Source organism: Poecilia mexicana, unplaced genomic scaffold (genome assembly GCF_051168715.1).
Source record: "Poecilia mexicana isolate PSO_F unplaced genomic scaffold, ASM5116871v1 scaffold_12, whole genome shotgun sequence".
NCBI classification, from domain to species: Eukaryota; Metazoa; Chordata; class Actinopteri; order Cyprinodontiformes; family Poeciliidae; genus Poecilia; species Poecilia mexicana.
The window spans coordinates 17,899,364-17,921,558 of NW_028263381.1; the positions used below are offsets into that span (position 1 = coordinate 17,899,364).

General features: G+C 37.4%; 1 protein-coding gene across 3 annotated transcripts in view; it reads right to left on the reverse strand.

The window, feature by feature from the left end:
• Positions 1-22,195, reverse strand: part of palm2akap2 (PALM2 and AKAP2 fusion) — a 73,097-nt gene that overhangs the window by 15,979 nt on the left and 34,923 nt on the right. For all 3 annotated transcript variants that reach the window (XM_088011031.1, XM_088011030.1, XM_088011032.1), the window contains one exon: positions 14,672-14,751. In XM_088011031.1, the coding sequence (XP_087867157.1) occupies positions 14,672-14,751 (80 nt within the window). The remainder of the gene's footprint in view (positions 1-14,671; positions 14,752-22,195) is intronic.

Sequence of the window (22,195 nt, forward strand, 5' to 3'; positions counted from 1 at the left end):
CAATTTTACATGTCATCAGAATAAAACAAGTGGTGCCTAACCAATGGAACGAGTCTCAGCCTCATAAAAGAAACATAATGAAAGTAAACATGAGCAAAACACGTATTATTTTGAAATGACAATGCACAAGCTGTGGTCTCAAGCTAAAGGAAATATAATGAAACCTAATCAGTCACACAAAACTGGGGCACTAACCCAATTATGGCCCCTTGTGCACCGGGGAACTCACGTCCAGGCTGATTTTCTTGCAACGTGGTCATCACCGCATGTCAGTGCTAGTGATCTATAAAGAGATTAGCTAATTACAGGGAGTCCAGGCGACGAACAAACTGGAAGCTAATAGCAGAAAAACAGACTAGGTCAGGAGGAGGATAGTTTATTTACGTGCTTTTGTGTGTGTGTAATGACTCGCATCTGGGTCAGCTTTATGAAACCCATAAACTGTATCGCCCAGAGCAATCTTAAGCACAGGAAGTGGGCTGTGATTGATCCAAAAGGTAAATAATGAAATAATAAACTGTAAGAGCATATTGTAGTATTTAGGAAACAATGGTTTACACATTATTGAACTCCAGGCAGCCTTCTGTGCTACAGATAAAATATACATTTATATTGTGTTGAGGATTGCTATTCAATATAATGCAACAACCCTAATTTTTAACCAAATGTAAACTTTAGTACATAAAACATTAATTGGGCCTGAGGGTGTTTGGACTCTATATGGTGGCAGGACATTTTCCTTCAGGATTTTGTTGTTGAGAACCAAAGCAACACCACCACCCCCATATTTAACTGGCAGCATAATGCTTTAGTTCTGAAATGCTGAGTTTGTTTCACGCCAAAGTTCTACTTTTGTCCTGTCAGCCAGATGAATATTTTCCCAAAAGTTTTGGGGATAACAGAATGTTTTTGGGGGTTTTTCTGGGTCAACAATGGTTGTAACCTTGGACACCATGAATACCATTTGTGTCCAATCTCTTTCTTAAGGTCTAAGCATAAACACCAACCTTAACTGAGGCAAGACTTGAAGTCTGTGCTTTTTATGTTAGACTCCATTCTATATCACAAATTAATATTTGTGGTAGCAACACTTCAAAATATGCACATCATAAAAAAGAGTTTGGACTACAATCTTAAGCACGATATATATTTGGAGAGACTTGTTTAATGCAGCATAAAATGTTCAGACAGTAAAGAGGCTGTGCATGATAAGTCATGTTCAGTTAAATAGAAAAATAAATTGAAGAGTTTGGTGGACAGTTAAGGGGCCTTTTCAGAGCAGGAAGGAGTGTTTGAACGTATGTTTGAACTTCAGAACATAATTTATCTGTACTTTACAGGAACTGACAGTGTTTATCTCAAGAGTAAGTCCTTCCAGGTTATACCATCTTCCCAAAAGCATTCCCTTCCACTTATGGAGAAGCCTTGTTCAACATCCTGATACTATAGTAGAAATTTACATGATAAGATTTTTTAAGTAAAAGATGAGGAGTACATAGTTTTTAACCTAAAAGTGAGACTAGATGTAACATCCTGGATAAAAGCCTATCACAACTCACAGGTCATTTCAACAGAAAATCAGGACATTGTGCACAGTTGTATCTGTGGAAACAGCAATCAACACAGGAAATAAAACACAAATCCGAGCCTATAGCACAATAAACAAACAGACGTTCATTTCAGGCAGCAGAAGTGATAAAAAATGGAACAACTTGGCTCTGATGACTGATTGCTATTAGTGACTCTGAAACAACATCTGTTAGCCAAACAAAATGGCAGGAACAGCTAAAATACAAGCTGTTTCTAGGCAGAACTAGTACATTATAAAAGCTGCTGAATGTGTGTCTTCATGCGGTTACTCAGCCCTTCAACCTGGCAGAGTAACGTCAAATTGCAGGGCTAATGAATATTAATAAAGGCAGTTCTCACCTACCCGTTGCCACAGAGCATAAAACAAGAAGACTGAAATCATATGAAGGTCCCTTCAGGTTTGAGTGCTGAAAAAGAATGTGCAACATGTCTGGACCCATAGCAAGCTATTTGTGTCCCTGTCCAAACGTCTCACGCCACCACTCACACACATCTCCGACCCCCACAGACCCCTTCCCGGAGCAGCAACAAAGGGCCCCGCAGGAGCTTCGGTGCCATTCTCCAGACAGAATACTAATGCTGCACTCCACAGCAGCGCCTCCCCACACATACGGCCATGCACACCGACATGCTCACAGACGAGAGCCCTTCAGGAGGAAGGTCTGTAGCCAGAGAGTGCGGTGAGTTGTGTGCAAGGTCTTTAAACGCAAGACAGGCAGACCGATTAACGCTCCCAACAGATGTACTGGGCAAACTGGGATAAACATGATCCGAGGGTGACAGAGAAGTAGTGCTGTATTATTTTCTCCTTAGACTAAAGGTTATGGCATTGCTTTGGTGTGCAATTATGTTTTTATAATAATAGCCCCCGCTTTGTAATAAAAACACTATTTATTTGGGCTGGCTGTCCGCTGAGTGGTTCACTGTGCGTCTGTGTGTCAGATAATGTATACTCACAGAGTTCAGTAAACAGTGTTAGAGTACAGATTGACCTGATCTATCTGAACTAATAACACAGTCATTTGTTTCTGCTTCTATCATCCAGCTGTGTCAAATGTAAACATTGGCCAGTTTTATGTCACAAGGTATATCCGATTTAAAAAATAATAATAATGTAACCCGTTATCATATAGTTCTTATTGTTTAATGTCCTTTAATAAAATGTCAGAGAAAATTTCATCCGGCTGTATGGAGTAGTGCCACAGTCTTAACTGTTTCAGCTCATTAGTATCACACATGGTTGTTGTTTATAAGAAAGAAAACTGGCTGTTTGGAAAATCATGATGTAAAAACTAAAAGAGAGTCGGTCATTAAGAATGTCATGTTAAACAACAGAGTGCAGGCCAGTTAAAGATTTCAACTAAATTCAACTAATATTAACTCCATATCTTGCTTTACTTTTCCAACTCTGTGTACATCTGGTGTAAATATTTTCCAACTACTGCTTTGGCTGAAATAGACTTTAAATTTATCTCTCTACTTCTAATTTAAGTAGAATTTAGTCTTTTAATTTTCTAAATAGTTAAAGTAAACTTTTTAAATCATTGTTATAAGAACATTAAACCTCTGATTCTGATTTTAAACAACAGGGACTAAAGCTTGTATAATAAGAAATAGCTAATAAAAACTGAATATCTTAACTATTATGCCATTTTAGCCTAAATAATGCAATAAGATTTAAAACAACATATTTTTTTGTGATAATTACATGAAGCTGTGAAACTGTAGCATATTTACTCAAAGTTATTATATTATGAGAATCTCATGGCTGCTAACTGGATAATGTGATTACTAAAGAGGTAAAACATTTGAAACCATTTTCTTAGGTTAGGTTTTGGACCAATGAGAACTGCAGTATGGTTTCTTGTAAAAAAAAAAAAAGAAAGATCTAAAGCAATCAACTGTATTCAAGTTAAAATACAGCAGATTTGACAAAATAATCGCAAATGAAAAACTAAATGTTTGTTGCCACAATTTAAGGAGTTGTACAAATAGAGACGTCATAAAGACATCAAGTATTTAAAAAAATATTCTACACACATGAACCAAAACAAACCCAAACCGTGAAGGTTGTTTATGACAAACTATGTTTAACTGAGCCAATTCCATATTAATAATAAGAATATGTGTTACTACAGATACACTCAATACATTCAGAAACACTTCAGTGTGACCAGTGTGCTCCCTAAAGAGCAATAGTTTTGGTTGTTCATGATGGAAGGAAGTAAGCAATAAACTTAAAGAAACAAACGTTGCTGTCCGTCAGTGTGGGAGGTTTGAATCACTTTTCCAAGTCCATCACATTACAGGGACACAGATTATACACCAGAAAAGAACGTTACCACTACAGTCACCAAGCTTCCCGAGAGTGAACGCCCCGGCTAATTCAACACAGGATCAGTGTGTGTAACACAGCGAATGTGCAAAAACCCAAACACTCCACCTATTGCCAATAGAGCAAACATATGACTCATTTGAGGTTAAGGATGAGGCACCTCTTTCACAACAAAATGGAAGCATGACTCAGGTTTGCAAAAACTGTGTCTGAAAGAACCTCAAAACTTTTTGCACAATGTCTTACTTTTTATTATTGTTATAAACCCAATACTATGAGCAATGAGATGAATAAATGTTGATCCGTGCTGTTTGGAAGATTTTTTTTTTTTGTAAATAAACTTGTAAGTTTAAGGTTAAGGTTGTTGTTGTTTTTTCTCAGCTGAACCTTCCAGCAGCCACTCAATCAGTAAATGTCTGTCACTGAGGATATCAACATTTCAATTCACTATTCGACAGTTCAATTCACCCTGCAGTCCGCTGAGCAGATTGCTTTGTTTCATATCAAATTGTCACATCACAAACACACAACGGGACACCAACAATGCATTGCAGTGATTTGTTCTCCTTCATTCATTGCTGAACCGTTTTAAATGCTTAGCCATAAAAGGGAGGAAGAGGTAACAGAGCTGCCAAGAAGGCTTTTTTTTTTTTTTTTTTTTACTTTAAACTCATGACTGAATGAAAACCTGAAGGTTGGGAAGTTTGACCAAACACAAAGGGAGAAACTGGCAGTGAAGAATGGTTGAATTGTGATTTGGGGCCTTTATGTGGCTATATGTATGAATGAGGAGAAAAGGCCACAAAAATATAGCTCTAATCCTCTCCCAGTATGAATCAAAATACTGTGGTATTTTCTCCTCAGGACACAGAGTGCGTAGACCACACAGAGAGGCTAAATGCTAACAGACCATTTAGCAGCTTTCTTTTTTTCAATGAACATGACGTAATTTTTTGGGAGAGGCAAACAGATGAGTGCACTTGCGGATTTTAAGTAAAGCTTCAGTAAATTTTGTTAGTTTTAGATTTAGGCATACTTTAAAACTTGCATAAGCACTGTCATACAAAAAAAATCAAGTTCACATCAAAAATAAAGACTGAAGTTATTAGAGCTGTAAAATAAACAAATGTTTCAAAAAGACCAAAGTTTTCAAGGTGTTTGTGTCTACAATAAAAAAGTTCTGCATCTCCATGGTGCTGCAAGGTGTTAATTCCAAACCATGACACAAAGCATGTTAACATGTTTGTGTGTTGTCAGGACAGAGTGAATCTTCTCACTGTGAATGTTCGCACTAGCTTGTAGCATTAACCTGCCCTGCAGTGTGTGACCCTGAGAGGAGCACCGGGCTCATCAGTGGACTATTTCTGGAAACTAGCTCATTAGCCTCAAGTATTTAGACAAAGAAAAGAGGCTTCACACTGGACTAAAACAGCCCACGATAAACAAGTCTGGGCTTGAGATTAGCAGTGTTGGCCAATTATTTGAATGAGACTGTCTTAATTATTTTTATTTTTTCTAACAAAGGAAAGATTAATTTTTCTATAAAAAAAACTCAAAACAAAATATTTACATTGTTGAATGTGAATATATATGATTGGATATACAATTAGTTTCTCTGTACTTAAATGTTGTATATCTATAGAGAATAATTATAACCTTTCAAGTGTTTAGTGGCTAATATTAGCTAACTAGCACTCATCTATTTCTGGCTTTTTTTCCCCCTTTTGATGTCAACAACCTAAGAGAAAATAACATTCATGCTAAAACAGTCTAGTGTAGGTTGGGATCTCGCAATAAGCTGCAAAAAGTCTGCTGTTCAGTATTTGCCCTCCAGGCTTATTAAAAGTCACAACATCTACAGCAAAGACCATTTGCTACAGCTTCATGACTCCTCCATGACTTCTTCCAAAATCTAACTGCGCTGCACATTATAAAATACCAATCTGGACTGGTTCTGACTAAGAGTCCATATAAGGCAACTTGAGGAAGAATGAGCCAGACAGACTTTTATTAAACTGGCAATGGGAGAAAAGAGTCAATCTGACGCAACAATAAGGAAATTTGGGATGATATCGATAGTAGCAACAGCTGAAATGCAAAAACATCCTTGAGGTTTTATTACTCAATAAGGCTTTGAGGTTACAGTTTCATACAGAAAAGTAGGCCCCCCTTTCTCATGAGCAAGCTCTAAGATAGAAGGGTTTGGCATTAGTTCACCTTGAAAATGATATTCCAAATTAAAAACAACCAACCAACCATGAAATGTTAATCTGTATCTCACCTGGCGTAACTGTTTTAGCACTTATATTACATTGTGTGGAGTTCTTTAAACAGCTCAATTCTCTCCTTTTTTCTGTCATGGCGCAGTATCTTCCAAATAAAAGCGGTAATAGCTTATGAAAGATGTGTTTTTCATCTAACTGCATTTACCCAAAACTGACATCTAATACAACTATTCACATCATCACAAGTGACAAGTGAATTTTCACAGATACAAGAAAGTGGTTTGTGTTAAACTTCCCTTTAAATCATTTTTCACCACACAAGGAATTTTTCTCAAGGTTTCTAACCATATGAACATTCTTCTGTTGTTTAGGTCTAAAAATGAAACTAGATGACAACCGAAATTGGAGGAAGCAACTTTGACCCTGGAAGTCAACACTTTCCTGGATTCCCAGAGCAAAAGATAAAACTCTTTTTACTTTCATTTAAATGTAGCTGAGAGTGGCAGAAGTGCAATTTTTTTTCTCCAAATGCTGAACCAGTTTCCTTCGTTTTTTGCTCTTCATTCTTATCATCTGTGTGTCTCAGTGTGTTTGTGTAAACAGTGTTTGTGTTAGCAGGTATTTTGTGCACTGCTTTGTGTTCAATGAATGGTTTGTGCTGCATAGTACAACAATAATCGGTGGATGTTGTGGACAATAGTGGGCAATGGAGGTTGTGTAACTGAAGCCATTATATGGCCGAGTCGCATTGTTGTGTTTCCTGAATCTTTCAAATTCTCTTCCTGTCTGGGACACAAATATAATCATGGTGGGCATAACGCATTTCTAATATGGATGCTCTAAAAAAGTATATTATTTAGCTTAGAAAAGAAGCATTAAAGCAGAGCCTTTTAAAAATATTTAAATTGTGACAAAATCTGAATCGCTAAGTGGTGGGAGAAAAAAAAAATCTGCTTTTTGATGCTTAGAGCTGCATTTTATCCTTATAAGCTTTGATTATTCGATTGCACAAGCCGGAACTCTGAAGTGCAGTAAGTCTGTCACCTGGACAGTCTATGGGGAGACTGTCCAGGTGACAGTCAAAGAGAAAATCAAAGAGAAAATCACTTGGACAAAATATGCAGGATGTGTGAAACTGAAAGCAAATATTCTGAAACAAGAAGACATGACCCAAAAATGTAAGTAAAAAACAACACTGTTAACCCGGAACCTATGAAACTAGCAAAAATACCCCCTAACTCAGAAAAGATGTTAAAAAGTTCATTCCTATTATTACGGTGAAGGATGTCCGACCATTAAGAGCTGCTGAGAGTCAGGCCTTTTCTCTAACGAAGCGGTCTTTGGATAGAAAATTCTACCTTGAATATATTTCCCTGAAATGCTAAACTGCACCCACTGCAACCAGAGTAAAACAAAGTGATGTGATCGCAACAGCTCTATTCCCTATTCCCACGGTATCCTATGTCACCATAACTGTGCAGCTGCTAGCCTGTTGTGTTTGGAGTCATGAATGTCTAGCAGGGAAACCCCAAATTGCTAAGAAGGACTCAGTTTTTGTTACAGGTGAAGTGAAAAATGGGTATGGAGGCATGATGAATGGGGTCAGAGGTCAATGTTAGGTCATTAATTGATTTATAATCCCATCTTAAGACTTTTAAATTGTAATCAAATCTATTGGCAAAGTGCCTAAAGATTCCCACCCCTACAATATATTAACAAGGTATCTACACAGGTCACAAGTCAAATTTAAGACTTTAAAGACCTTTTTAATGCTAGTAAATAACTAAAGCAACATAGATATTTGGTCACACTTTGCTTGTACAAATAAGCCGGACAAATTTGAAATTTTATCTACCAAACACATGGGTTGTGTTTTTAAAAACTACAACTCTTAAATATATTTTCAAATTGCAGTAAAGAGCGACAACTCGGGGCATCAAGTCTTTATGAGAACTATTAGATTCTATTTACATGTCAACCGGTTCTTATCCCAAAAGTAAACGTTTGGAATTTGCTAAATGTTACTTGGATTGCAACTGGAATCCTTTGATCAGATGAGACTTTGGTTAGGTCAAAACACTCCAGGTGGGTCAAGTGACAAACTATGGATAGATTTATGAAAAGGTTCCCCATGTGCACTGTTACGTATGGTGGAGTACCTGTGATGCTGTGGGGCAGTTAGTCTTCTAGAGTCCATATGTTAATGTTTGGAATGCATCATGAACTTATTATTCTCATGGTCACAGTTGGGAGGCAAAATGTTTGGGAACCACTGATCAAGAGAAAATGTGCAATGTCCCTTGAAGCTCCAGCCTTGTAAAGTGTTGTTCTACAGGCACAAAATGTATTTTTATGTGTTTTAAAAGGGTTCTGCAAGTGGTATGAGCAAAGAGAACTGTGTCACTTTGTCATATATTCCCAGAGGGCTAACAAAAATAGCCACAAAGTGTCATTCACAGCCTAGAGACCTACATAAAGCTGCACAAGCATAAGAAAACGTTGTTTAAAAAGTGGGAAAATTATTTTTATTGCTCAGTCTGAGAGCTGGCCAGAGGGACGTTCACATGACTTCTTCTTCATGATGAACACCCAAGATACATATTTGACGTTCTTTTCCAAGTTATCCACTCACTATCAGCTGATGCATGTAACTCATGAACAAAGAGGTGACAGTAAATATGCCATGACACAAGCTAGTGTATAATTAGTCTGCTTCCTCTGCTATCTTCTCTTATCCGTTTTTTTTTCTATCTCCACAATGCCTTGTTCCTATTTCTATCTCGGCAAACTTCACCAGCATCACAGAGCTGTTATATAATCTGTGATTATGTGTTTCAGTGTGCGGGGTCGGCTTTCTGGGAAGAGGGTGAGGTCTGAAGGAAGAAGACATCAGTGATAACTTTATTGTTCCTGCATGTGTTCTCACAAACTCTGCTTTGCCAAAACGGGCGGAGGTGGAAAATGTGCTTCCCTCAGACACGCACTGCACAAAAAAATAATCTGGATGCTACTCTAACAGATACCGACCGTCCCAGTGGGAAAAGAAGCATGCCGAAGGTCCCTCTGGACAGACGCTAGAGTCGGCTGTGATCTTTTCTGTCACAGAACCAAGCAGAGGTATTGGCAGGCACACTGCCTGAATTGGCAGCTTGCCGATTGGCTTCATTATTTCCACAATCAGCAACCAATTTCAAATGATGACCACATAAAACAGCAAAGGCAGATTGAGAGCTACTTTAAATGGAGTCAGGACCAAAAAAAATATTTATCCACCACTAACACAACCTTTGTGGCTCATAAATTTTGAACATTATAGAACAAATCTGACAAGACGCCATTGATTAATTGGTGCGTTTCATTAAGGATAAAGTTCTACTGCATCTACATTGCCTCGCAAAAGTATTGACCTTTAGTGTATTTTATAAGAATTTTATGTCATAACCAAAACAGTAAAAAAAAAAAAAAAAAGCATTTATGCTTTCCACAATCTTTTACAAAACGCTCTAAAAATTATGTCATCCATTTATAAATGGAAACAGCATGGCAAAACCACAAACCTATGCAGACCTGGTCGTCCACTTGATAAGAGTACCAACCAAAGAAGCTGTACAGAGGTTCATGGCTATTCTGAAGTAGAAATCCACAACTCGGCTATTCATAGGACAACTTTAAGTGCACTCAACAAATCTGGCCTTTATGGAACAGTGGAAAGCCAAGTCTTATTTCCAATGCCACAAGCTGTCTAGGGGACACAGCCAACATGTGGAAATAGATAGTGTGGTCAGAGCTGTTGAATGTTACAAAAGACTTCGGTCTAAGACGGAGATTCAACTTCCAGAAGAAAAATGAATGTAAACATACACCCAAATCTTAAAACGAATGGTTTAGAATAAATCATAGCGTTTTGAAGTGTTAAAATGGAAATCTGACTTAATTTGAGCAAAGAAGTGGCAATACAATTGCTGGGTCAAAATTCAGGGGCTGAATCTTTTGAAAGTTGCATTTGAAATTCTATTAAGTAACAGCAATGCGACAAAGGCTCTTCCAAACCCAGCCCACAAATCTGTCATCCTTCCCGGATTCAAATGATGGGTCTGGTCCTTCCCAACCCATCCTGTCCCAACATTTATTAAGGACAAATGAGAGATTTGTGACTTTGAAGCGACAGATAAAGTGGGAGACGAGTACAGTTTTAAATGTAAGCATATCAAAAACTGGTAGTGCAAAAGTTAAAACCAGTGGTGTGGTTAGGCTTTTGTCATTTACATAGAATTTTTTTTTTCTAGATAATTTATTTATTAATCATCTCAACATATACATATTTAGAAGTAAGTTTAATTACTTATTAAATAAGTAATTAAACAAAAAAAACTCAGTAAGATTCAAAGATACATTTTTACCAGTGAAAGTTCATTATATAAAATACCATTAAAATACATGGAGGTTTGTGGCTCTAACTAAATCTGAAAAAGTTCAAGGGTGGATGAGACTTTCAAAAGTTTTTTTTTTACTGATTGCTTTTCCCTGCTTCTTTTCAGCAGATGGCTGTGTTTGCAAGGCTTTGCAATGTACACTTCAGCATGAAAAACAAACATAAGCTGTCAAAAATAAGAAAGCCTTTCAAATGCAAGTCAGACTGTGAGAATATTCACCAAGACAAACCACTGAAACGTCCGTCATTCCTGTGTCAATAAACGGGTCTGCTGCCCTCTGGTAAAATGTCATTAACTCCACTGTAAAATCAATCAATCAGTCAAGTAAAACTAATCAGCAAGACTAAAGGCAATGAGACAAGGTCAAACTCTTCAAGCTGGGAGCTGAAACAGCAAGACTGCATGTTCTTATTTAAAACAGCCAGAGGATGGGTTTCTCTGGACATTAAAACAAGCATACTTAAAATCATCAAACATGCATTGGAACTGATAACACTCACACCCATCATCAGCAAGATAACACAACCCTTCAGTGATCACTAGCAGTCTCAAAGTCTCTAATGAAAGACCTGCAAGTTGCTTGGCAACAGCAAAAAAAAAAAAAAAAAGAATATAAAAAGTTCAACATGAAACTAAAAAAATCAGTTGCAAACAAAGTCAGATTTTGTCCTTTTTTTCTGCATACTAACCACATTTTCACATCTTTGGTATCATCTTCAACCACTTATAGACATAATTCAGGGTCAGTTTTTGATACAGGCAATATGGCTCACTACTCAGAGTGGCATCTTGATGAAATAACACAAAGAGCAAGGACAACTGATATACAGAATCAAAAGTAGTTTATTTAAGCAACTTGCCAACAGTTAAGAGAAAAATTTGATTTGACCTGAGATATTTCAAAACAGCTCATCTTCCCTTTTCTGCATAAAAGAGTACCACACTTCTTTTAACCAGGTTAAAGTCGCTATGCTAGCGACTTTCTATATTTAGCTATTTTTCTGACAAGAAAAAATCAGAATCGGCAGGCCAGTTTTTTTTTTTTTTTTAAAGATCTCTGACCAGCCAGAATACTACAATCGGTGCAGTCCTTCTTTTTCTATCGAAGTGCTGTAGCAGAAATTTAAGCACTTTTCAAACCATCCATCCATCATATACTCACTTGTCCTTGCACAGCCACACTTTGTGTGTGTGTGTGTGTGTGTGTGTGCGTGTGCGTGTGTGTGTGTATGTGTTGGAGGCATGACATAATTCATGCCTGAACTGCCACTTACTTTTACCCTCATCTTTTCAAAATGGCTACATATGAGTGTTATGATATTTTTTGACAGTGGACAGAGCTAAAGCTGTCTGTACAGCAACCATAACCACAGAGATTTATAGTCTGACTGAGGAACACAGAAGTCTGCCAAGTGAATGGTTAGCGATTCAATCCTGTCTTCTCCACACCAAATGTCAAAGTATCCTTTGGCAAGACATATGCCCAAACTGGCCCAAATCTTAAAATTGCTGTGTTTCTACTTTAGAGCAAGAAAAAGCAATGGATAGCCTGTAGGGGCTGAACTGCTGTATAAATGAATGTACGTGGCTAACAGTGTAAAAGTGTAGTTTAATCCACAATATTAGATCAAAACCAACAGTGTAGAAAAATAAAGCATAGTATTTTTGTGAGAAATAGTACAAGAAGCAGCCCTAACAATGCTGTTGCTATCTTTCCACCGTGTTAGTCAGTCTGTGGGGGATGAAAAGCAGGTTAAGGTCATTCCAATATGTAGGTTATAGTGATGCAGAGGAGGACAGGGAGACTGCTGCAGCAAACAGTCTGGTCCACTGACCTCCTTTGGTCGTCTCTCTTTCTGCAGTATTATGTGTCCTCCGCACTTTAAAGCTAATCAAACTGATTGTTTCTGCTATCCACACACACAATGACCCCCGTCGGACACACACACGGGCCTACACCTTTCACTTAAGCTAATGTTACACTTTCGCTGTACGGCCGGGCACTTAAAATGTCTCAGAGTAATATTTCAAAGCTACTTCTGACTCATTTCAGTATAGTTTTGTTGTTAATTTATTTTACCTGTGTGATGACTGCTGATGATGAAACAGCGCTGATTTCTTTTGCTTCCCTGCTGCCGACTAATTAAGGGATAATAACCGGGATTAGTTTTTTTTCCTCTTAAAGAAAGAACAAATACTTAACTGACCGGCGTACGACAGAGCTACTCCTTTGCCTTAGCACCCGACGACCGGCCAAACGAAGCGGGGAGGCAGCGGAACCGATCCTCCTCGTGCGGTCCCAGCAGCAGTTGTAACGGTAACGGCTGCTGCCTCAACTGGGATGGCACTGAGCTCCTCTCATACGCCAGCTTTTCCAACCGGCCGTTCTCTCCTCCCCCTTCTCCTCCGCTATTTTTCCTCTCCAGGCTTTCTCTTCTTCTCCTCTTTTATTTTCTCCGAGGCACGCGTGATGAATAATGAAAGGCTCGCGAGGTCCCAGGAGTGTTTTCTGTCCCGTTTTTTTTTTCTTTCAGAGCGCGAGCCGAACACAATGAGGCCGACCCGCGTGGATCAAGTTACCACCGTCCTGCCTTTCATTCATTCATTTATTCAGCCGCTAAGCAATCTGACTGCAGCCCTGCCGGCTTCCCCCTCACCCTGTCCAGCTTCACCTCCCTCTCTTCTTCTTGCAAATGCGCTTAGGTTGCGTTTTCAAGAGACCCAAACCAAACAAATTATTCCTTATCTCTAGCTATGTCGCTTTCAAGTAGACTTCCTTAATTAGTTTCCTTAAGTTTTCTTTCAAGTTTTTCCTTAAGCTTTGGTCAACTTCGTTATTTATTTTTTTTAACTTTATTTTAGAATACAAATCAGCTAATAATTGTCTAATAGAAATAAATGAGACATGGTATAATTTTATTTACAAATGAAAATCTGGAAAGTGTGGCGTGCATTTGTGTCCAGCAACTGCAACCTCCAGTCTCCTTATGAATCTCTACCAGTTTACCAATTTATGAGAATTAAATGTTTTCCCTTTCTTCTTGGAAAAAAACAAAAACATTTCATGGTTCATTTAGAGTCATTTATTAACAGTCTCAATGAATGGAGAGCATCTGCACTTCACGATTATGTGTTACCCTGTGATGGTCTGTCTTATCCCAACAAAATTTTAATATAGAATATGCAAGTGGTACAGATTGAGTTTTTTTTTTTAATTTTTATATTATGGTTATTATTATGTCCGACTGCCCCAGCTCTTTTGTTTAGGAGAACAGTCTGGTCTGCAGGCCAGCTTGTTTTGCTTCTGGTCTCTTTTACTACAAAGTGAAACTGCAGTGCTATGTGGAGTATGTAGTTTGTCTTTGTCTTTCTAAAACAGACAAAGCTTTACCTGATAAAAGAAGCAGTTAGGATGGCTGCATATTTTTGTTCCAAAGGCTGCAGCTTCACCATGACCTTTCCACTAATACATCCTCTGTGTCCAAAGATGGAACACTCTGCTTTTCAAAGACCATTGAATGCAGTTTATTTATTAATTTTTGACATTTGATCTTTAAAAGAGAAGCAGCCGACTAGATTTTTTTTCTCTTTTGTCTTCCATGTGTGAAGTGTCTTGATCAACACAGTTTTTCCAACACAAAAGAAGCGCACAGAGTTCATTCACTCTACAAATAGATTTCATCTTACATGTGCAACTTTCGCTATACACTGAAATATATGAAAAGGTAAAAATAACTACTTTTCTTTCTCCAACATGTTCTGTATTCAGTCAGCTATCAGCAGGAGAAGCTGAAAACTCGTCGTGTCACACATTTTTCTAGCTGCAAAGAACTTGCAGTCTTGTCATTGTCACAGCACTGTGGTTGTCTTGTCTTTCATGTCTTTGCTAAACTTTAATCTGGAAAATATTTTGCTTTGAGCACCAGATTGTGACAGACAGTTGTTTTTTTTCTGTCTTTAGAGTTGGTGTGAAACCAAAGTTTGTGACAAAATTTTAAACATATAATGTAAAAAAAAAAAAAAATGTTTCAGGACTCACATAAACCATAAAAGAGTTGAATCTGAATTGGTAAACATTCATTACTCACCATGGCAGTTTGGTGGTCTATCCTTGGAAAAGGAGCTTCAAAGCCATTTGCTGTCTTTATGGTGGCCTCTTGGTTGTAGCCTGCAGAGTGAAATTTGAGTTATTGTTTGTGTTTTCGTAGTTTTACTTGTTATATATGACCACGTTTGAGAATTTTGATTGTGTTACAAGCAGTTCCTTCTGATTTAACCACAAAGGCATAAATGTCCTCACTACACAGAGAATATGTCAGATGTGTTAGCATGTAAACCCTGAAGTAGTGAATAGAGTCCAGAACACCAAATCACCTTCCACCAAGACAACAACCCTAAACAACCAGAAATATTTGCAATGAAAGGTTTAGATCAAAGCATTTATGTCTGGGTGGCCTATGTGAAAATCTCCTTGGAAATCTGTGGCAAAACTTGATGACTCCTACTCACAGATTCTTCTCCATCCAACCTGACTGAGATTTTTCTGTGTAGAAATGGGTAAGACTTTCAGTCTCCGGGTGTAAAAAACTGGTAGAGGACGGGAAGCTATAATGACTGTAACACTAAATAGGAAAATGCAACAAAAATAATTTTTTCTCATCATGCACATAGAAATGTTTAAAAGATGAACACTTTTGTGATTTTATGCAGATTTTAATTCTAATGGATCATTCTTGGTAATATTCATCTTTTCATTCTGAGAATCCAACTTCTTTCGCCACTTGCCGTACTAGTTTAACAGTTTCTGCTGGATGGACGTAAACTAATTTTGTGTAGCCTGCATATTATGTGTTCCCACAGGATATGTGCAGTGGTATTAAAGGAATCTTTCACTAATACTGAGAGTGATACTGAAAGAGAACATCTATTTTTATTCTGCATCCTGTGTCCTGTCACTTATACTTGCAACAACATAAACCTTCCACCCTGCTAAAGTTAAACCTGCCAGGATTGAGAAATTATAGTGCAGTCAGGGTATTTCTGCTTCATTTACATACTCTGTGATGTATGCCTTTTGAGACTACATGCAGTATGTCACATTGATTTGGGGCTTTCAAAGATTTCATCTGGAATAATTCTGACTGGATATTTGATCACTTTTCTTGGCAGAATTCAAAGCGTTAGTTTAAGTTGGAGAAGGTGAGGCCATTATAGAACTTAATGTTAGCCTACTTTATCCATTTAAAACTATGGGTAACACTTTATTTGAAGGGGTGTGCATAATACTGACATGACACTAGGGCTGTGTAATAATATCGATTTTGCGATATATATCAATATTTTCTTTCCTAGAAAAAAATTATATTCATCCGCAAGTATCGTAACATCCAACTGTCACCTTGCTCACTCACTGCTTGCTTTACCAGGAGTGATTAGGTCATCAGGCTTAGAGTGATTCCTTCAGATGTTAAGTGTCAAGGTTAAAAAGGTATCAAACTATTCAGAGCAGGGTACTTGGTGCACTTTATTTACTTTACAAATGCATGTAAGCTACAGTTTGTACTGTTTCAATTAAAAGAAACATGTTTTCTCACCACTTCTTTGATTCATTTTGTCCAGCTGTCGACTTTAAGTCTGTGTCCATGTCCAACCAGAGCCAGGTATTGTGTAGTTGGTGCTTTTAATCAGTTTTCAGTCAAATTAATTCAATCCAACTCTATAACAGTCACAAAATGTCACCAAAATCACTCTGTCCCTCTAAAACACATATGTCAGAGTCAAGGCCCGCGGGCCACATCCGGCCCGCGAGAAGGTTTTTTGCGGCCCCTGGGATGATCTTGATTTATTATTAGAACCGGCCCGCAGACCGCAGCAAGCCGGTGTTACGTCAATCCGCGTTTCCCCATCAGATACGGTTCCCCCTTCGTCTTCTTGCCGCTCCGCCCCGCCCACGCGGCAAAATAGGCGCGTGCTCGTGATGAGCACTGAGAAAGCACGCGCGTGGCAAGCACGCGCTTGTTCGGCGCGCTTGTCTGAGGAACTACGGACACCGTGAAAGCTCAAACAACATGTTTCGGCAAACTTGTCACACTTTCTTCACGTTTTTGCGGGAAACTAATAGTAATAATACTAATAATTATAATAAATATAATAAATATATATGTTATACATATTATGATTATAATAAATAATATATATTTTATACATATATTATAATTATAATACATAATATATATATATATATTATAATTATAATACATAATATATGTTATAGTTATAATTATAATATATATATGTTGTATATATTATAATTATAATATGTTGTATATATTATAATTATAATAGATAGATAGATAGCATAATGCTATATGAATTAAAAACAGGGCAATGCAATTTAATGCTCAATATTACCCATCAGATACCGTTTTCCCTGTTTTACAGTGGGGGAACGCTATCTGATGGCCATAAATCTCCCTTCAGATACCGTTTCCTCTGTCTTAAAGTGGGGGAACGCTATCTGATGGCCATATTTCACCCATCAGATACCGTTTCCCCTGTTTTAAAGTGGGGGAACGCTATCTGATGGCCATAAATCTCCCATCAGATACCGTTTCCCCTGTTTTACAGTGGGGGAACGGTATCTGATGGGCATAAATTTCACATCAGATAACGTTCCCCCTGTTTTACAGTGGGGGAACGGTATCTGATGGAGACATTTCACCCATCAGATAGCGTTCCCCCTGTTTTACAGTGGGGGAACGCTATCTGATGGAGACATTTCACCCATCAGATAGCGTTCCCCCTGTTTTACAGTGGGGGAACGCTATCTGATGGAGACATTTCACCCATCAGATACCGTTCCCCCTATGTTAAAATCACCCATCAGATAGTGTTCACCCTGTTTTACAGTGGGGGAACACTATCTGATGGAGACATTTCACCCATCAGATAGCGTTCCCCCTGTTTTACAGTGGGGGAACGCTATCTGATGGGTGAAATGTCTCCATCAGATACCGTTCCCCCACTGTAAAACAGGGGAAACGGTATCGGATGGGAGATTTATGGCCATCAGATAGCGTTCCCCCACTTTAAAACAGGGAAACGGTATGTGATGGGAGATTTATGGCCATCAGATAGCGTTCCCCCACTTTAAAACAGGGGAAACGGTATGTGATGGGAGATTTATGGCCATCAGATAGCGTTCCCCCACTGTAAAACAGGGGGAACGCTATCTGATGGGTGATTTTAACATAGGGGGAACGCTATCTGATGGGTGAAATGTCTCCATCAGATACCGTTCCCCCATTGTAAAACAGGGGGAACGCTATCTGATGGGTGATTTTAACATAGGGGGAACGCTATCTGATGGGTGAAATGTCTCCATCAGATACCGTTCCCCCATTGTAAAACAGGGGGAACGTTATCTGATGTGAAATTTATGGCCATCAGATACCGTTCCCCCACTTTAAAACAGGGGAAACGGTATCTGATGGGTAATATTGAGCATTAAATTGCATTGCCCTGTTTTTAATTCATATAGCATTATGCTATCTATCTATCTATTATAATTATAATATATACAACATATTATAATTATAATATATACAACATATATATATTATAATTATAACTATAACATATATTATGTATTATAATTATAATATATATATATATATATATATATATATATATATATATATATATATATATATATATATATAAAACATATATTATGTATTATAATTATAATATATGTATAAAATATATATTATTTATTATAATCATAATATGTATAACATATATATTTATTATATTTATTATAATTATTAGTATTATTACTATTAGTTTCCCGCAAAAACGTGAAGAAAGTGTGACAAGTTTGCCGAAACATGTTGTTTGAGCTTTCACGGTGTCCGTAGTTCCTCAGACAAGCGCGCCGAACAAGCGCGTGCTTGCCACGCGCGTGCTTTCTCAGTGCTCATCACGAGCACGCGCCTATTTTGCCGCGTGGGCGGGGCGGAGCGGCAAGAAGACGAAGGGGGAACCGTATCTGATGGGGAAACGCGGATTGACGTAACACCGGCACCCCGTCTGAAAAAAAATATCTTCCTTATTTGAACTGTAAGTAGTTCTTTAAATGTTCTGTGAGATGATGTACTTACCCATGTATCCATAACAACCGGAACTTTCAATATCCACCAAGTTATTGCCGAAATATGCCGTCTATTAAACGAGTGCCCCCCGGATTAATTACATTCTCTGCAGCTGCAGCTGCGAAGTTACCGTATTAACCCGATACTTGCTGGAAAGTGCAACGTCTCCCCTTTCAGAAACCGTTGGAATTTTTCCACTTAGCGCTACGTGTGGCGGAATTACGGTACTGCAAATTTAGATGTGTCGCCGGCGACACATCTAAATTTGCAGTACCGTAATTCGCCGGCGACACATCTAAATGCCTTGACTCTGACATATGTGGATTAATAGATTTTTGCACTTTATTTTATTGTATTTCAATCCAATTATATTTTAAAAATATTTCAGTTGTGTCTGTTGAAAATTAAAGATTACTGACAGAACCATAAGAAAATATTGCTTTATTTATCTGATCATATTGGAATATACTTGTTAGGTTTTCAGTAGGTTCAATTAGGTTCACTAGACTATATGCGTCATTTAAAAAAATTTCAATGAACATTCGATCAGTCCGGCCCTCGGCTTGTAGCTAAATTTTTTATTTGGCCCTCCGTCCATTTGACTTTGACACCCCTGCTCTAAAATCTTTCAGAAAATCGCAAAAGTGTATTGAATTGTATCGTTTGCTGAATATCGCAATATATATATATATATATATATATATATATATATATATATATATATATATATATATATATATATATATATATATATATATATATATCGTATCGTGAGCAGAATATTGTGTATTGTATCATATTGTGAGGTTATTGTATCACTACAGCCCCACATGACACTGTCATAAACATGACATAACACCTGTCATGAACATGAACAAGTCTTTATGAATGTCTATGACTGTTGTCATGAAGTGTCATTCAGTAAATAATTACACTTTAATGCAAAGTTGCTTTAAAAGTTGCATTGAAAGTCCATTAAAAATGCCAATTTTGCATTTAATTATCATAATTTACAAAATCATGCAAAGTTGGCACTTTTAACTCTTAAGAGGTGGGTGGATCGATCCAAAATATCACCAATATTGTTACTGGATCGATACTATACTTTAGATTCATATTTCCTCTTGAAATTTATTTAATTTTTGCACTTCAGTTTCTCAGCCCCACCTGAAAGAATCTTGTTTTGATTTGCTCCCAAACTAAACATTTCTGCACTTTGTTTATTTAGGAAAAATGCACACAAATTTGTTTTGTTTTTCTATTCTTTCTGTCTATCATGGTGTTTGGTAGGCACTTACCAACTTTGCACAAATTCTATTCTAGGTTTTAACAGAAATAATTAAAAGAAAAAATGATGATATGTCAAACTTAAATAATAAAACCTGTCCGTATCAGTATTGGTGATACTGGCCCAGTATTTACCTGGTATCTTATCAATAACAAAATACGCCCTGTTTACATATCACACACCTCTACTAAATACTATATAGGTGGGGGTAGATATTTAAGCCTGTCTGTTTGATTTTGACCGTGAGTTAACTTGAGTTAGACTTAAAACAAGGTCATAATAACAGGATTGAATGTTTTTGTGTAATTAATTCAGATATTTTGTTCCCTCTATCAATGTGACAAAAAAACAACAAAAAAACATGCTGTTCAAATGTTCTAAGCATAATGCCAAAAAAATTATGTTATGTAAAATCTGAACCCTAACAAAATATGCGTGCTTTGTTAGTGGCAGTGGACATTATGATAGCTGGGTGCAGTAAGGACAGCTTGTGATCTCTTGTCAGCAGCCAAAGAAAAAAAGTGAATGTTAGAGACAGATGGAAAGAACAACAAGCAGGAGACAGCAGGGGGTTCACTGGAGAAACTCAGCTTTATTGACAGAGGATAGAGAGAGAGGTTACAGATGTCAGAGCAGAGAGAGAGAGAGTGGAATAGAGGACGTGACAGAGTGATAGGGAAGTACAGAGAGAGGTGTGAACAATAGAAAATGGCTCCTTAATTTTTGTTTCAACAGTCCAAACAACCGTGAGGGTAGAGAGACAGGAAAAGGGAGACTCCTACAGATTCACAGGAGTACTGCAGGCTTGGCAGTGGGGCTGGTAAACTGAGTTTCCAATGCGTTTGTCCTCACTTTACATCCCAACAAGCAGAAACCAAATCGGGGAAGCTGCATTGGTCTTCCTACAGTCCCAAACTGTGAAAATGTTTTCTAATGAAGTTTTTTATTTATTTTTTTGTCCACTACCTTGTTCAATACTGGGAAAACAAGAAAATAATTTAAAAAAACAAACTCTTTCCAGCATGCACACTTCTGGATACTTTTCTCAGCGATAAAACCAAAGTAGGATGAGGCATGTTTTATCCAACCCAGGTGAGCAAAGAAGGATTGTTATTCTCATTGTCCTCAGCCTTGAGAGCCATTCGGTTTGCTTGGTGTAAATAAAATATCTCATATCGCAAGAGTTTTGAAACAACAGTTGCAAACAAACGGGGGAAGAGTTATGTGTGGTTAATGGTGAGATCACACACGGCAAAGCAGTGGGTTGAGTGGAAATATAAAGATCTTAATTGTGCGCTCAAATAGTGACTAAAAAGGCATTGCAGAATATTTCTAATACCATAATTTGAACTATTCTCTGTACCTACAAACATGTGGTAAATAAATGCATCAGTAAATAAAATATAGAGGGTATTTACATTCTTTTTCAACATAGGACGCCAGATTCTAGCATACCTGTTCAGTATCTAATCCAATAGCTTGCTGGATTTACTGACATTTGCTGTAGCCGGTCAAATTAAAGCATATTTTTCGTTTTGAAGAGTAAAATGCAATCCCATAGTGGGAGCTCAGTGTGTGATTTGTGGACAGAATCACCTACAAAAAACATATTCATGAGACCACTTAAGGCTGGAATTGTTGTGGTTTCCACCAGAGTTAGCAGCCAGAGCAGGTGGGGAAGTTAGGTTCTTTAGCAGAAGATCAGGGTCAGTAAACAAGTCGATAAATAACTGTGGAGAAGTATTAATGTTGTGTTTAATCTTGTGTCTAAAAATCAGAGTGCAGAGGCACATATCTGGTAAGATCTTGAAATTCTCGCACTATTTTAAATATATATATATATATATATATATATATATATATATATATATATATAGACAGATTAAATCTGGATATTTACTTTACACCTTTTTAAAGATTTTTTAAAAAAAACACTGCTTTTGGGTTTTGAAATTATTATTTTATATGTGAAAACACACAAAATATTGTGTTTTTGTTTTCCCAAAAAATATTTCTGAAATCTCATCTCTGTCCTGAACTTGATTTTTTTTTTTTTTTAATTTCATCTCATTTAGTTTAGATGGATGTTTCATCACATTGCTTATTCCTGATAGTGGTCAGCTGCACAGGAATCTAATACCACTAATAGTCTGATTTAAAACTGGAACACG